General features: G+C 42.1%; 1 protein-coding gene across 1 annotated transcript in view; it reads left to right on the forward strand.

Moving 5' to 3' along the window:
* Positions 1 to 16,377, forward strand: part of DMD (dystrophin) — a 1,667,815-nt gene that overhangs the window by 1,294,941 nt on the left and 356,497 nt on the right. The window contains exon 54 of the mRNA XM_040633145.1: positions 12,477 to 12,649. Coding sequence (XP_040489079.1) covers positions 12,477 to 12,649 — 173 coding nt within the window. The remainder of the gene's footprint in view (positions 1 to 12,476; positions 12,650 to 16,377) is intronic.

A 16,377-nucleotide genomic window follows, 5' to 3' on the forward strand; every position in this document is an offset into this window, starting at 1 on the left:
TTTTTCAATGTGTTCTTCTTCCTGGGAATTTTCCGTTAAAACAGTAGTTGAAAGATCTGTTGTCTTCATTAATTCATTGTATTTCTTGCAGGTGGAGGTAGCTGCCAGCAGGCTACTGCCTCTCTATTTACTCTCAGTGGGTCTTGGAAGCCCATGAAATTAGAGGTCATATTTTGTGGTTATGAGTATTTCTGCAGGTTTCTCAGGACAGGATCCATCATTTTCATAAAGGCATTCATGACCGCCAGGAGGTTAAGGCCCATTATGCAAGACCGATGTTCATTCCAAAGAGGGTCGGTCCTGGAGTAGCTGTATCGGCATCACTTGGAAACTTGTTAGAAACGCAAATTCTTGATCTCTATGCCAGATCTACGGAATCATGACCTCCAGGGTTTGGGCCCAGTAGCCTGTGTTTTAATAAGCCTTCCATGTGATTCTTAAGCTCGCTCAACTTTGAGGACCACTGCGCTGGACAGGTTACCAATACACAATGCAGAAGTTCATGTTCACGGGTACATGTGAATGACACAGAGAAAACACACCCCTCTCTCCCGCCCTCCATGGACCTTTCCCTCTGGCCATAGAGAGTTGCTCAGCTCTGACGTGTACTCTTGTCTCATCTCAGCTCATCTTCAGCTTTACTCTTGCCCTTCCCAGTGTCTCGAATTTCATCCCCTCACTTCTCTCCTGGTCAGCTCCTCCTCATCCCTCAAGACCCTGCTCACCTAACATTATGGGTGTGATGGCATCTGCAAATCTTGGTGACAGGGCTAATTGCTCTGTTCCTGTTGGGCTGTGTCCGCTTTAACATTAACGTATAACATTATCACTGAAGACTTTTTCAGGAGACTCTGGGGTCCTTGAAATAAGAAACTTATCTCTTGTGGTTTTACGATTATCTTTGAACATGATTTTGGCGAGACCCCCATCTTGCTGCCAGTGCACAAAAGGAGAAAAGTCAGAAAGTCAGAAAGGAACAAAACTCCAGCAGAACCAGGCAGAAGGGTTTTCAGCAAGCCCCTCTATTTTCTACTCAAGATGACATTAATAATTAGGTATCATCCACATTGGTTTCTTAGTCCCCTGCTGCTGAGGTTTTTCTCTATTAAACTCTCAACTACATCAGAAATTTCAGCAGAGATTCATGACAACTGAACAGTCCCTCCATCCCTATCTGAGAAGAGTAGACCAAGAACAGTTGTCCACAGTAAAGCACTATGGACAAAACCTGTTTACCGCTTCTCTTTCTTGGGGTGACCAGACTTCTTGATGTACATTCCAGATCAGTGACAATGACGAAATCCATCTCTCATTTCTCCTTCCTTACTCAGGGCACTGTGAAGCAGGTTTCCACTGTTTTGTGACATATTCCAGTGTAACTCCCACATAAAAATTCTTATGATGTAAAATAATCTATCAAGACCTCCTTTTCTCTGATCTAGTCCTTTATTAAAACTTATATAATTTATCTCATGGGCATGGAAAAAACCTAAGCTTTTCCAAACCTTACTCTCCTGGAGATAGTTTTTCAGATGTACCTATTCTCAGATGAAAGAAGCATCATCACATGGCCAAAGGCCGAGGATGCCCTGGGTCTGTTTCAGCAAGTTGGTCCAGGTCTCTAGGATGTTCCCAACTGAACTGAATGCTTTGGAAAAGATTAGTTGGTATGCAACAGAAGACTCATGAGTGAGTTTCTGGCTTCAGCATAGTAGGTTCTAGGAATGAAGAAACATCTTAGATATTTTGCCAGATGCTGTTTTGGCAGTTTTCTGATTTATGAGATTTCCTTTGGCAGCTAGGCCAGTGTTATCTATCTTTACAGTAATGTCCATGTGCATATACCTTCTTCTTCCCTTTTTTTTATACATTGGAAAAGAGTATATTTTTTCCCAGTCACCGTCCACCCTGTTCCGTGAGAAAAGAAAAGCTAAACAGGGGAAAGTAACTCCCTGGGCACAAAAAAAACCATTACACTGTCCAGAAAAAGCAATTTGCTCTACTTGGTAGTAGACAGAAATTAACTCACCAAAGAACAGCAGGGAATCAGACCTAATTATGTCAGTAGGACTTTAGTTAACATCGTGTTACTAGAACCTTCTTTAACATTCACACTTCATGGATACCTAGAATTCATTTTAAAGGTACTATCTCTAAGCTTTTGATAAATGAATACCCACAAATGAATAGGGTTGTGTCCAATGTGTGTTTGTGAATTATTAGGAAACTGTCCTGCTATTTAAAGTGAAAAAATATAAAATCATCTTAGACTTATTATGTCATTAACCTATTCCAAACAATTGCCTTAGTGTTGGGTTGTTTGTGGCTGCGTTGGGATATTAGGAGGGGTTTCTTTGGAGGGGTGGGGGCCGGAATAAAGTTCTGCATTTACAACATTCATAATTAAAACGAGCCAGAGGAAATTAGCTACGTGGCTGTTATGATTTCTAGTGTATTATCAAAAATAATTATGGCACTTTGCCATATGTTCTTGCCTTCTTCTTACATATTGCTGTTGGGATAAGATGAGACTTGACATCAACTAATTGCTTATTTCTAATATACAGTCTTGAACTACACAAATTCTCTAGAGAGAAAAGAAGGAGCTCTGTGACAAAAAGATTCAGGAAATAGGAGCTTTTCTAACTTTCAGTTCTGTACATAATATAGACAAATTGTGTAGATAAATATAACCAGATGTGTATTAGTCCATGGGAAGATAGTTGACTATTTTAAGAATAAGAATGTGTTCTGTTCATTTAGAGCCATTGAAAATCATGAAGGGTGTGAGTTCAGAGTTGACTGAGGAGGGATAAATAAGGAAATATCTAACTGGAATCTAAGTCAGTTGCCTGACCATTCCTCTCAGAGCATCACAGAAAATTGCACAAACTATCACACAAGTACCTTAATGAATTAATTGTGTTGTATTACATGTAGCCCAACTCAGAAGATACTTGCTTTGTATTTGAAGAGTGGGGAGGAATTAAGGGGAGTCAAAAGAATACCAATTCAGACAGATCTGTGCCCTCATCCTGCTTCGACCACCTAACAGCCGTGAGATTCCGACAGGTTCCTTCCATCTCTCCAAATTGTAGCTTGCTCGGCTGGGGGATAAGAAGGCCTACTTCACAGAGTTGATGAGGAGGATTTATAAGGAGTGTGAGTATTAGTTTCCTGCCCCGTTTTATCCCTCCGCTCCACTCCCCACCCCTCATCGTGGCTCTGCAATAATAAATATGTTTCAGTGTCGGAAAGGCCCATGTGGTCTTTCTCAGATAAGGATAGTTATCTTTGAACGGGCTGAAGCCTGCACGTAAAACATAATACACAACCAAAAGTACCGTCAACATCGCAGACTTTTCATATGTGGCTGTCTCTGTGATTTAAATGTGCCATCTCGAGTTTAAGTGTGAAGGCCTTTCAGGATTACCATTGGCAGTGATCTTCCGAAAAATGTCTCAGGGAGAAAATACAAACCCAATTATGAGCAATGAAGCCATATAGCAATATCTGGAAAAATATTGTAACACAGTATAGGTTTTTATATGAATTTTAGATATATTAGTGAAAAAGAAAACAGCCTGCCTAAGGTCTTATTTTATCTTCCACCACCAACATCGTGAAGGCATGTCATTCCCTTTTATAACGTAAGTGCTGAGCCAAATGGGTACCAACATGAGCTCCCCACTGTGTCCATGGCACATTAGCTCTTTAAAACACCCCATGCTGTGTTACTGTACCCACCCTTTCTCAGGACTGGGTGTCCTTTCAAACCCATTCCCATATACTTGAGGAGCCCTTCATAGATGTATTTGGGGTGGGAGTCTCCTGCGTCTTTGTGTCTGTGTGCAGCTTTGGTGTCTGTGCCTTTGTCTTGTCATTGTAATTTACGTGGTACCGAGGGGTGAGTGCGTGTATATGTGTGTTGAAAACACAGCATCTATAGAGGGGCACCTGGGTGGCTCAGTCGGTGGAGCGCCCGTGTCTCGGTTTCAGCTCAGGTCCTGATCTCATGGGTCACAGGATCGAGGCCCGCGTGGGGCTCTGTGCTCAGTGGGGAGTCTGCTTGAGATTCTCTCTCTGCCCCTCCCCTCCTCTTAAATAAATAAAAATAAATCTTTAAAAAATAAATAAAACACAGCATATATAATGTTTGTCTTCTGGGGAAAGGAAACTTAAAGTAACATTTCTGCCTTTAAAATGCTTTTCTGAACAGTTATCGCTTTGCCTAATTCTACCTTCCAAAGGTAGACCAAGGGAAGGATGAAAGTGAGGCACACATGCAGCTATTTGTGTCGTTTATGGGCACTCAGTGATGGTAGTATCCCTCCTCCTTCCTTCCTGGTTTCGGAGCCGCCACGTTATTGGCTCCAGAATGTCTAAGGCTGCCTGTCGGCTAATTTCCTGCCTCCATTCTTTGCCTGCTGCCATTGCCATTTACCTGGAAAACTGCCCCCCAAGGTAATCATTCTCAAATACTTGGATAGTATGTCGTGTCTGCTGTGGTGAGAAGAATGGTGTACATGTGGTGTGGGGGGTGCTCTTTGGTGATGGGGATCAAATAATATGTACAGATGGATTTCTTTGCTGTTTATGCTGTTTCTCTTTTTGTTCATCCTATTATGCTGTGAACCTCAAGAAGGTAGAAGTTTGTTTTTCACCCCTGCGGGCCTAGATGCTGATATGTGAAATATTAGTGAGAGGAAGGAAAAGCAGGAAAGGAGGGAAGAGGAAGGAAGGAAGGAAGGAAGGAAGGAAGGAAGGAAGGAAGGAAGGAACGAACTAACTTTAGGGCTGGGACTACATCTTTCTTACATTGTATGTGTTCCCGTAGCTCGTAGTGAAGTCTTGGAAGTACAATAGGCACATAAGTGCTTGTGTGGTGGGTCAATACGCAGCACACTTTTGCACTGTGGCAGAATAAAACAAAACTAGGAAAAACGTGACCAGAAGAGCAAAGACACTTCTCATCTTACTTCCAACCTAGTACATCCGAAGTGAACTCTTCAATTTTAAAAAGTAATTTTAAGGCTAGAATCAAACCAGAGGGTCAGACAAGGAGAGAAAGCATCACAGGTTACCCGTGTTTGGAATTGCTTAAGGCGGTCTGGCAGATGGGATTTTGCTCAGTTTCCTCCAGGGTAACCCACCCTAGGCCAGGCATTTTTAAAGATTAGATTTTGAAATAAAGGCTTGCACCTGGGAATGTACTGAGGCAGGAGAGCATATCCCTTCTCTCCACTGTTCTAGTGCATAAGTGTGAGAATTTTCGAATGAGATAGGAAAGCAAAGACAACAAACCCTGCAGGATAATAGTCTCTGAGGACCTTAATAACAGCCATTTTTAAAGCACAGCCCGTGGACTCCTAAGTCCATAGCCGCGGGTTGTAAGATGCACTGCGACGCAGTGGACCCGAAAACACACTCCTCATCTACCTAGAGCAAACAGGTTCCAAGCCAGACGGCAGCCCTCACATTAACTCTTGTTTCTCTTGGGATGGCAACCTGCTGCTTTTAAAAGGATTGCAACGGCCACATATAGAATAGGGGGAAACAGTCACACCCTCTGTGAGTCTGGACCCAACTGCATTTCCAGCATGAGTTAGGAACCTCTGGTGGTTAGGTTACAGTCCTTATAAGGCCAAGATTGTAGGTCCAATTCCTTTATATGGGTGCTTCTCAAAAAATCCATTAGGAGGGATAATTCTGTTTTGTTTTGCTCGTTTTAATGTCCAATCGTACCAGACTGATACTTTTGTAACATGCAATAAAAATGAATTACTTTAAAAACCTACAAAAACCAGACACAAATTGCAACCCCATGCTTTTTATTTTTAGATTGCTGTAAACGTTTCTAAAGATTTACTCTCAATTTCTGTTCTCATAATGGGATATGGGTGGGGTGTGTGTGTGCGTGTGCGTGTGTGTGTGTGTGTGTGTGTGTGTGTGTGTTCTCAAATCTCAAGTATTTCTAGCTCCTGTTTCGCAAGTCATTTTGGATAGCAAAGCTAAGGGAGGTTTACTTTTGTATGTGTATTTTTGTTTGTTGAATTTCTTTAAAGCATCAACACCTTTTCAGGATAACTATGTTGGATAAATTCATTTAAAGAGTTTTATATATACTGCTTCTTTCTTAAATAGAGTTTACCGAACATAAACCTGCTTTTTCTGCTGAATTTAGGATCTTCATTATGAAAAGTAACGATTTTGCTTCACATGCAAGCTAGGTGATGCCTTCAATGGCTAGTATGTAAGGCTGTAAATGGCCGCACTGTGTAACCCGGGTCACCCATGTGTCCCGCAGCCTCTTCTACACCTTGCTGGTTCTCTGTCAGGTGTCACTCCTGGCCACGTGCAATGTAACAGGAGGTAGCTCACAGATACCTTCTCTCCTGTTTGGGTCTTCTGTTTCTGACATATTTTAAGTTCTTGGAAATCAGATCACTGCTTTTTTTTTTTCCCTATCAAGTGTATTTGAATTAGGTAAAAGTTATCAGTAAAGAGGAACTAATGGCCTTATCATTATTCGCCTACTAATTGCTTTCAGAAAAGATTAGAGACTGTGTATCTGTAATGAATTTTATAGGGAGATGTGGTCACTTATGTTTGTTCTTCCTGCATCTTTTTGTCCGTTTTCTTGATGACTTTTTGGTCATGTTCAAGATAGGGAGGTCATCATTTGTTGAGTTCTTTTTTAGAGACAAATAATTCCATGTACATAGGAAAGAAAATATTTGGATAGTGTTACCCAGGGTGTTTTTGAATAGTGTCATAACCATTTGTTTGGAGAATAAAAAGAAGAGTGTCACCCTAACTGACTCTTGACATCTCTCTTCTGTATTTTGCTTCTAGTAAAACTTTTATAACTTTTCATATTCTTCCCCAGTTGTCTTATTACTTAGGGACCCCATGGATCATTCTACTTGTTGAATGAGATAGTACAAATGTAATATTCCATGATCTTGTGTTTGTCCTACTTTTTCTTGTGAACTTTAATTCTCAGTGGCTTCCTGGAAGAAGGTCTTCATCCCGCTTAGTTTAAGGACCTCGACTACATTCCATCTATTGCTTCCTAACACACATCATGTGTTCCAATCAGGCCGTGGTGTTCATTGTCCCTGCTCATAAGCCAAACTCACTCCCATCTTCTGCCGTTCTAACGCTCTTCTTCCCAGTGGGAATGCCCTCTTCCCTCTCCCTCTCTCAGTCTTATCCATTCTTCAAGACTCAAACCAAGTCACATGAGTTCATGAAGTCTATCACTTCATTTCCACCCTGATTCTCTTAGAAGAGCAACCCTTATATTAGCTATTACTTATTAAAGACCTGTTGTGTTCTGGACACTGTTCAAAGTATTTTACAAAAATTATTCCATGTAATATTCACAACAACCCAGCAGGGAGGTATTACTATTTAATATTTAGTGAAGCCAAAAAGATTAAAGAGTTTTCAAACTTACACAGCTAATAAGGGAAAGAGAAGGGACAGACTCAAACCATGTCTGCTTAACGGCACTTCACCATTGCTTTTCCCTGGAGGCTGAGAAAGGGCACTTAGGACAGGAGGAGGCTACGCTCTCGGACGAGAAGGGGGTCTGAGATTTGAAAAAGCTCTCCAGGAAACGGTATTCTCCCTACTTCTAAAACCGCTGCACTGTGAACATACCACTTGCCTGACCGCTGAACTTCTTGATGTCACCTTGGAGATTTGCTCTGTAAGTGCACAGAACTAAAGGCTCTATGGTTCTTTGGCAGGGTGTGGGGCAACAAATTATGTTTTTTAGTGGCACCCATTTTCTCAATTACTTTATGTTCTCTCTTGTTGTATTGAATATGTCTCTGTCCACTGCTTCAGATCTGTTTAACAGTCTCCATGTTATTAAGACCATAGAGATGCTCAGGGTACAGAAACCATTACTCTGCATTGTCTGATGGCAGTACTAGATTTGCTGAAACTGAGGCGGGAGTAGGATTAACAGGAAAAATTAATTGGGAAAATTTTTATTTTTTTAAAGATTTTATTTATTCATTTGAGACAGAGAGATACAGAGAGAGAGAGAGAGAGAAAGAGCATGAGCAGGGAGAGAGGCAGAGGGAGAGGGAGAAGCAGGCTCCCCACTGAGCAGGGAGCCTGACACAGGGCTCCATCCCAGGACCCAGAGATCATGACCTGAGCCGAAGGCAGACGCTTAACATCTGAGCCACCCAGGCGCCCCTATTGGGAAAATTTTTAAATCAATAGGAAAAAAAAATCTCAGAGGTGACATAGCCTAGCAGTTAAGAGCAACAGTCCCTGGAGTTCCAACAGCCGGGGTTTAAAATCTGGCCATGTGGTTTATTAGCTGTGTGACCTTGGGCATTTTTACTTAAACATCTCTGAAATCTCATTCTCTTCCATGTAAAATGCAAATACTAGTCATGCCTGCCCCCGAAGGTTACTGAGAGGCCTCATCGAGCTCACGTACATCCAGTGCTCTGGCCGGCATCCGGTACAGAGGAAGTCTTATACATGTTGTCGCTGCCACTGCACTTGTTTCTGTGGTTATAAAACAACTACCTTTTTTCCCCTGCTCATTTGCTATTGTTCTTTTTATTTTTTTTAAGATTATATTTATTTATTTGACAGAGAGAGAGTGAGAGGGAGGGAGAGGGAACACAAGCAGGAGGAGTAGGAGAGGGAGAAGCAGGCTTCCTGCCGAGCAGGGCTCCATCCCAGAAGTCTGGGATCATGACCCGAGCCGAAGGCAGACGCTTCACCAACTGAGCCACCCAGGTGCCCCCGCTATTGTTCTTTTTAAAGAATATGATCACAAAAAGAAGAGAAAAATTAGATAGCCTGCCTTGGATGTGGCAACTCTGGCTTTGAGATCTTTTCTAGTTAAGTCAGAAGTAAAATAAAGCTACTTAAAAATGCCTCCGAAGGTTCGTTTTTGTCCAGGTGGGCTATCCTCTGAGAATCCCCTTTACCCCTCACTCCTGCTTTTCTATGGCCCCTGAGTCAAAGGTTCATCTTAAGCTACCATCATGGTAGTTTTATGCAGGTGTTGAGTGTGTCCCTTCCTACATGTCCTGTCAATGTCTCCTCCCATCTAGGACTCATGCTGCCCACTTGTATTGAGAAATCTCCACTACAGCATGGCAGCCTCCAAAAAAAAAAAAAAAAGCCTTGCATTCCTCACTGATACCTCCACCTTAGAGCAGGCTCCCTGAGTCCCGTAACCTGACAGGTTCCCTACCAGCCTGCCATCCCCAAAGAACATGGGTGAGCTACATTGATACCGACATGTCAAGTCACTACTTAGTGTCATGTTCCCGTGGTTCTCGTAGACAAAGGAACACATTGCTGAAGGGAAATTTTCTGTTCTGGCAGCAAAGATACTCTATAGTAAGGAGACCTCAAACACTTCCGGTTTTGGCTCACAAATGGTCCCAGATGCCCAACTGTCAAATAAGAAGTGGAAAAGGTAGTCAGGATTCCACATTTCATTCAGAATAAATCAATCCCTGTGGGTCAATTTCTGATCAAAATCAGTAATGCCGACTTTGCAAGTGCTTTTCCCTCACCAGTTGTTTTTCCCCTCTTCTCAGCAGTAGCCTTGTTCAGCTTCAGCAACTACTGTCTCTTACAGCCAGTGCTCACAGCAGATGGGGCAGTGGGAACAGCCCAAGATCTTCTGGAGTCAAAAGAACTTGAATTCTAATACTTCCAGGATAGGTGACTTTAGGCAAATCAGTGAAACATCTCTCCCCTTCAGTGCTCTCATATGAAAAACAGAGAAGGCATGTAGTTCACGGGACCAGTAGGAAGAATAAAGAGGTACATTTGTGTTTTGTACCTTTTACCATTTGTGTGTCATGTGTTGTTGCTCTCACCTAGCACCATGACCCAGAGAAGGAGTAGCTGACTGCCAATGCCAAGACTTGACCTCAGCCCCTCTGAACTTCCAAGGGGAGGGAGAGTTTTTATCCAGACATCTATGAGGTGTGGCAGGAAATTCTCATCAGTGTTTAATTGGCAATATGAATAAATTAAATAAAAAGCACTCACTAGGTTTTAGGAAACGTAAACACAGAGCTGTCTCTTGCATACCTCTCATTTTCCCGCAGTGCTGAGACTAGACAAATAGTCCTCCAAAAATACTGGTTTATCAATTTTACGTTTATTTCTTTGTTGATAATACAACAAAGATGTTTCTATGTGGTGTAATGGAAATGGCAGAGATAAAAATTAGCGAATTAATGGATCAACTTTGTATTTATGCTTGGGAAGACCTCTCATTTTTTCAAGAAGGTGTTGATGACGTCATGATATACAGGATCTTGAGGAACTACTGATTGAGCCCGGGTCTCAGGCTCAATGCAGGATATAAAACTTCACGTGAACTCTCATTTATATGCATGTTAATGAAGACAGCTGATTGTATAAGTCAGAATGTATCTTATTTTCTTCAACAACTAAAGGTTTGGTTTCAGTCCCCTAAGTGTGTCCTCTGAGGCAAAGTTTTCAATCAAATACAACGAGAAGAAGAATAAAGTAAAAAGAGAAAAGTGGGGGAATTATGTGGATAACTTGGATCTGTTTGGTTTGGAGTCCTGATTTATCTAGATAAATTAACCTCACTTTTCTCTTTCCCTACAGAAGTGGCAGATTCAGGAGGGTGGGTTTTGCCATGTGGGTACACACACATAGAGGAGATATCTGTTTGTTTGATCCGGCTCTGTTCTGTGAGAAGCCCAAAACCAGTTCTCCACCACATGAGCTCGTTTCAAAATCAGGCTATTTCCTTCCAGAAGGAGCCCGTTTGTGATGGGATAGAGAGAGAGGCTGCTTGGTCTGTTGGAGTATTTCCCTTCTTTCAACATCGGATATCCTTCCATCCGTATTCCCCCTCGTGACTTCCCGTCACAGAGAATGGGACTGAATTCTCTCTTAGGGTCCATCCATGATACTTTGGCTGCCAAAAAGAGTGACGGGAGCCATTCATCGTCCATCCACCTGACTTGTGCAACATTCCGAGTCTAAGAGTCGGTGACTGAAAGCGCAGGCCAGTTCTTCAGAATTGCTAACGTGTTACCGCTGCCACTGCCCCCTTACCTCAGAAAAGTAATTTCATTCCATTTTAGAAAGAGGGAGCGGGGAAAAAAAAAAGGTCCTAGTTACACAGATCAATCCAATTGTTCAGAGCTTCAGAATGAATTTTTCAACTTGTTGAACAGAAGCATAGAAATCTCTAAAAGCAAGGCAGATAATGTACAAAGCCTCCATTCATTGTGTAGGCAGAAAGGAATGCTGGTCCCCGGCAGCTCTCTAAGGAATGTTCCTTTGGCTTTGACTGTTCTGTTGGGAACAAGGAGGGAAACACATATATAAAATGAATTTATAATGTCTCTGGCTTATAATGGCAAAGTGATAAGAAAAGTTGGCTGTTTAATATAAACTGTCAGTTGCATATTCCAGGCCTCCTCTCTTTGAGGTCCCTCCCACACCCACGGGCCTGGCCACCGTTTGGTGAGGAGTACAAAGTGGCTGTTTATTATTATTGACTGGTGAGGCCTGTGCTCTGAAATTCATTCTGTCAACAGAATGTAAGCGAAGTCGGCGTTTAAAGCAGGTCTCTTTCAGTCGCTGGTTTTTCTCAGGATAGCTATGCAGCAGGATCAGTGCTGTAGTCCCCGGTTCAAGCTGAAAATGTTACACAGGAAGACATACCATGTAAAGGTCAGATTCTTCTACTGTGATAATTTTCTTGATCTGTGTATATACAAATGAGGTGGAATGTGTCATCTCTTATCATAACTCTTATCAAGGTGCAATGGACTTTCTACCTGTGAAGCCTAAAAATACGACGGTATTTTAAAGGGGAAATCTTACTAATAAATGTATGATGCTGTAATAAATGTGCGATGCTATAATGCCAAGGTGAACTTACTGTGTATTATCAAGAAGAGGCTCTCCTATGATAGATTCCCATTAATGTGCTGGAGCTGCTGACCGAGAACAACCTTGTTTATTAGTCTCTCCATTGCTTTTATGGTCCGAGTCAACTCTACAGCTTACTTAGGTGCATGGAAAATATGACTTAACCCGTAGTGTGATGAAATGATTGGCCCTGGGGTGCTCTTCATCACGGAATTTCATTTCATATCACTTCCAGTAAACATCGTCTTTCATCTGTGGCCCGGTCGATGTAACTTACAAAATTTGTAAAGTTGCAGATGCATCATGTTCCAATTCATATTGTCGAGGAACAAATTTATTAGACCTAATAAGGTGCCCACTGCCAATCTACATAATCACATGAAGAGATAATGCACCAAGAAGAGCGAGCTGGACGTGCATCTTCTTGTTAGTTGGCCCAATTGAAATGTCTTTCGAACGAGCAGCTTATTTTTTTGCAGTTCTCCAGATTAACGTTTAGCCAGTCTCTCTTGTTTGGTAATTCCGCTCGTGTTCTTCTTCCTGCTGTCTCATAGGACCTCCAAGGAGAAATTGAAGCCCACACAGATATCTATCACAACCTGGATGAAAACGGCCAGAAAGTCCTGAGATCCCTGGAAGGTTCTGAGGACGCAGCCCTGTTGCAAAGACGTTTGGACAACATGAACTTCAAGTGGAGCGAGCTTCGGAAAAAGTCTCTCAACATTAGGTAGGAAAAGATTGGGGGCAAAAAAAGCCAGAAATGAAGTAAAATGGGAAGATTTCCTTCGCTTTCCTAGCTCAAGCGGCTAATATCTCGTATGTTTATGTAAATCACCCAATTTCAAAATGATTCATTTTATTTTGAATAAATGAATCATTCATTTGCTTGGTATGGAGATGATACTTGAGGGTTCAGATTAGATTAAAATGGCGATGTTTTGTAACTACGGGAGAGATGCATATTAAGACATTAGAGAGAATTTAAATGAGGAACACAGCTACCTAATTTGATAGAGTTCTCTCTTGGCTTACCACAGGATTATACAAAAAGTGGTAAAATTAACGTATGTTTATCATGGAATTCTTTCTTTGGCATTACCCTAAATACGTAACAGAGGACATTCCTTAAATACCCTAACACTTTCTCGAGGTGACCTCTCTGTAGCTCCTGCAGCTAGGGAGAGATTACAGCAACTTCTGGTCTTTAGCTCCCTCTCAGATTTTGTCACGGCGTCCTCTGGAGACTAACCTTTAGTTGTTCTCTGCTCTCCTCTCTTGTATAGTTGCCCCTTTCTTTGTATCGCCTTTCTGCTGAGAAGCTAACGGACGCAGCTCAGCATTGTTGTAAGGAGCGCAGAGTGAAGCTCTTGCTATATCCCTTGCCAGATGGTTCGGCGAAAGGGCAAAGAGCAGGAATGGTCGAGTGAAATGCCCAGAGTCATGTAAATGACATGGGAAGTACGGGGAGTGGAAGTCGAGTCTCCTGCTTTCTAACCAGTTGCTTGTCCTAATTCACGTGTCTTTATAAAAATGTGTCGTGCTCTCTTCTGTGTCTGGAAGAGGGGTCGGAGTGGAGGGTGGTAGAAGAGGGCAAATGGGCATCACGGTGGTTATGAGGGGGCGTGCGAAACCCTGGGAAGAGGTACAACCTTTAGGTCATAAGATTGCAGAATGGAGATTTCTTTTTCTTCTTTACAGTTCTTCTAAATTGGCTAGACTTTTGACATACAGCGTATTTACTTCAATAATGAGGGAAAATATCACTGAAATTTCATAACTCAAAAGCACTCTCATAAAAACCTGTACTCAATGTGAGGTAATAAGAATGATAGCAACTAACGCACGGCACATCACAGATCGTTACATGCCCTGGGCCCTTTATATTTCTTGACCCATTTAATGCTCTCGGCAGCCCAACACGATAGGCTCTGTTATTCTTCCGTCTTTATATTTAAAGAAAGCGAGGTACAGGGGGGCTAAATAATTCTCCTGAGGTCATTTAGTAAGTGGCACATCCAATATTGAATACAGGGAGTCCGGCTCCAGGGTCTGAGCTTTTAACCATCATATTATCCTGTAGAGTAGAAAGCAGAAAGGAAAAGCTAAGATTCACCTAACTTTGACACATAAATACATACTAAGTGAAAGGATGAAAAAGACAAACAGATATTTCTAGTAGTAGGAAAGGATTCTTTTTTTACCTATAAAGATCCCCCCCCACCCCGCCGCCAAGTTTGCACCTCAGCTTCCAAGACACTCATTTTTATCTTCCTGTTTGGTCCATGACATTTGTATCGATGTGTTGAGGGTGCCTTGGGGACAACAATGGGCAGTGGCATTTTCAAAGGCAGCGAGATTCCACTTGCTTCCCATGGCTTGAACTCGAAGAGAGGTCAGTGTGCATGATGACAACGGCCACTTTTATCACCTCTGTTGTTAAAAAGGAATGAGACGTGTGAAATGAGAAAGATACTGGCAGAAAAAGTGAAAGAGAAGAAAGTTATTCTTTTTTGCAGGGAAGGAAAAGAAAGATGCTCTAACTGTTCTGCACATCACTCAGTGCCTTTCCTCTCCTTCATGTGAACTTGATAAAATGAAAGGGGAATCGAAAGCGGCAAACAGCGTGTCAGCCAAAATATGGGCTCTCCGTTCTCAGCAATTTCCCATATGCCAGCCCCTGCAGTTTAATTCTTCCTGTCATTAATCAAGTAGGACACAGCTACCTTGGCTTACCTAAGGTGCTGCGAATTCTGGAATTTAAATATTCCGATCAACGGTTTCAGCTTCTAACAAGACCTCTCTCATAGTGCGCTTTGTTATAAGCACTCACTTACAAAAACACAAGGAAGTAATTCTTCACATCAGAGTGCTTCAGTCTCTTTCCTGACACGTCGCTGAAATAACGGTATCCGTCAGTCCGGACTGAATGGCAGGGTTCAGCCGAAAGCAGCCCAGTGCAGGCAGCAATTTGGGATGGTGATGAGGCAGGATAGCCGGACCCTGGAAGAGTTAGACACAGAACCATTCATGATGCTTAGAAGCTGGCTTTGTGAATCTAGTCACTTCCTCCATCAGCATAATTTTACAGTGAAAAGTCACCAGGACTAAAAACTGGCTTCAAAGATAGCCCAGAGAAACAGTCCTGTGTTTGCCCAAGCTGTAACACATCACCCTACAAAAGATGCCTGTTGGTTCATTGTCTTAGGAGGGATTCTGAAGCCATTTTTCTATTTCAAAGCATAGAAACATCAGTACTTAATTACACAGGTGTCCACTTTTTTAAGTTTTTATTGAAATTCCAGGTAGTTAACCGACAGTGTAAATTTAGTTTCAGGTGTAGCATTTAGTGATTCAACGCTTCCATCCATCACCCAGCGCTCATCACGACAAGTACCCTCCTTCATCCCCGTCACCTGTTTGGAATCCAAATGATTTTGAAGTATTCCTTTGCGTTCCATTGGCTCATAAGAGGTATCCTTGTGTTTCCAGTTCCAAGTCCATATTATGTCCCTTTCCCTCCATTTATTCTCCTTCTGCTCTATGTCTTTTCTCTGCCTGTGATTATGAGTCTTACATAAGTCGCCATCATGTCGTTTTATATTGATAGATTTGTCTCTGTTCTCTATGCATTGATATCATCTATAACATATTTACAAAAATATTCTTCCTCAGACATTTTGAGCACATTATTCCCTTGCTCAAGAACTTCAGTCTTGTCGGTGCCCATATTTTACTCTTTCATTCGTTTCTTTCTTTCATTCCACAAATATTTACTGAGTCTTTACTATGTACTACTAGTCACTCTTCTAGGCACTGGGGATAAAACTGAATGAAACAGGCAAGAGAAAAATCATTGCTCTTGTGAAATTTATGTGTAGTCATCAGAATCTAGTGGCCCCTCCACTCTCTACCTGATAAGACCCTGATAATCCCTTCTTTTTCCTGTTCTTCCTCTGCCTCCGGGTTCCTTCCACGCTGAGCAGCGATCTAATTATTCCTTGGCAGGGATTCTCTGAGCCAAGGAAATTCTGCCTTTTCACCCCATTGCTGCTCTCTACCGGTTTTCTCACTCACATGTATGAGTATGTGCGTTTGCTGATCCTCACACTTGGGACACCATCCCTCCTCTCATCCTCCACTTTTTCATCCAAATCCCACACTAAGTATCTCCCTATCTGACTGTTCCTTCACTACGAGGTCTCCCCTGTGCTAGTCTCATTTACCCTTGATGGCACATTCCTGTAAGTATCCATGCGTTGTTTCATAGGCTGTGCTTGCTGCCTCCAGCTAAATCAGATAAATAAAAACCCTGCAAACTCTATTTGAGGGGAATACTTTGAGAAGGACAGGTATTAACCCTTCTTTAAATATTTGGTAGGATTCACCTGTGCAGCCATCTGGTCCTGGACTTTTGTCTCTTGGGAGTCTTTTGATGACCGATTCAATTTCATTGCT

This window comes from Ursus maritimus (genome assembly GCF_017311325.1).
Source record: "Ursus maritimus isolate PB19 chromosome X unlocalized genomic scaffold, ASM1731132v1 scaffold_X1, whole genome shotgun sequence".
NCBI lineage: Eukaryota > Metazoa > Chordata > Mammalia > Carnivora > Ursidae > Ursus > Ursus maritimus.